This window comes from Condylura cristata, unplaced genomic scaffold (assembly GCF_000260355.1).
Source record: "Condylura cristata isolate star-nosed mole 26May11 unplaced genomic scaffold, ConCri1.0 scaffold00019, whole genome shotgun sequence".
NCBI lineage: Eukaryota > Metazoa > Chordata > Mammalia > Eulipotyphla > Talpidae > Condylura > Condylura cristata.
Window position 1 is genome coordinate 23486367 of NW_004567120.1, and position 706 is coordinate 23487072.

Genomic DNA, 706 nt, shown 5'->3' on the forward strand with positions numbered 1-706 from the left:
CCGCCTCCGACGCCGGCCGCCCGGGCGCCGGCTCCCCTATATAAATCGGCCATTTGCTTCGCTCCGCCCCAGAGCCCCGGAGTGCAGGCCGCTTCCTTGTCCAGTGCCGCCGTCGCCCGCTTTCTCTTTCTTTTCAACATGACAGATGCCGCTGTGTCCTTCGCCAAGGACTTCTTGGCAGGTGGGGTGGCCGCGGCCATCTCCAAGACCGCGGTAGCGCCCATCGAACGGGTCAAGCTGCTGCTGCAGGTGCGTCCAGGGACTGGGCGCCGAACCGGGAAGTGGCGGGGAAGCGGGGGTCGCGCGGGAGGGCTGCTCCCGGCGTGGCGGGGAGCGAACTCTCGACTCGTCCTGGGAGGTGGCCGCGCGGGGGTCGCAGGGTCGGATCGCTGGGGCGATCGAACTGGGGAGAGATGCTTTAGTGACCGGGTTTGGATCTAGAAGAGGGCCGGGGGGCGAAGGGCGGTGCGGAAGGCCAGGGCCGGGCGCCCAGAGGCTGCGCGCTCCGAGGGGGGCATTCCGGGAGTGGCTGGCCCCTGGGGTCAAGGGCGACGCCTGAAAACCGGCCCTGGAGGGCGGAACGCCTGGCCTCCCGGAGACCTCAAGGTCGTAGCAAGGAGATGAAAGCCTAGCGGAGGCCACGCGGGCCGGTGGCGCGGCCGGGCGGACGAGCCCAGCGCTGGCTGGGCCGGAAGCCGGCGCAGGG

At 70.8% G+C, this 706-nt stretch overlaps 1 protein-coding gene across 1 annotated transcript in view; it reads left to right on the forward strand.

Annotated features, from left to right (window-relative positions):
• Positions 1–30: 30 nt before the first annotated feature.
• The window catches only part of SLC25A5 (solute carrier family 25 (mitochondrial carrier; adenine nucleotide translocator), member 5), a 2932-nt gene continuing 2256 nt past the window's right edge, over positions 31–706 (forward strand). The window contains exon 1 of the mRNA XM_004685741.2: positions 31–249. Coding sequence (XP_004685798.1) covers positions 139–249 — 111 coding nt within the window. The 5' untranslated portion in view covers positions 31–138. The remainder of the gene's footprint in view (positions 250–706) is intronic.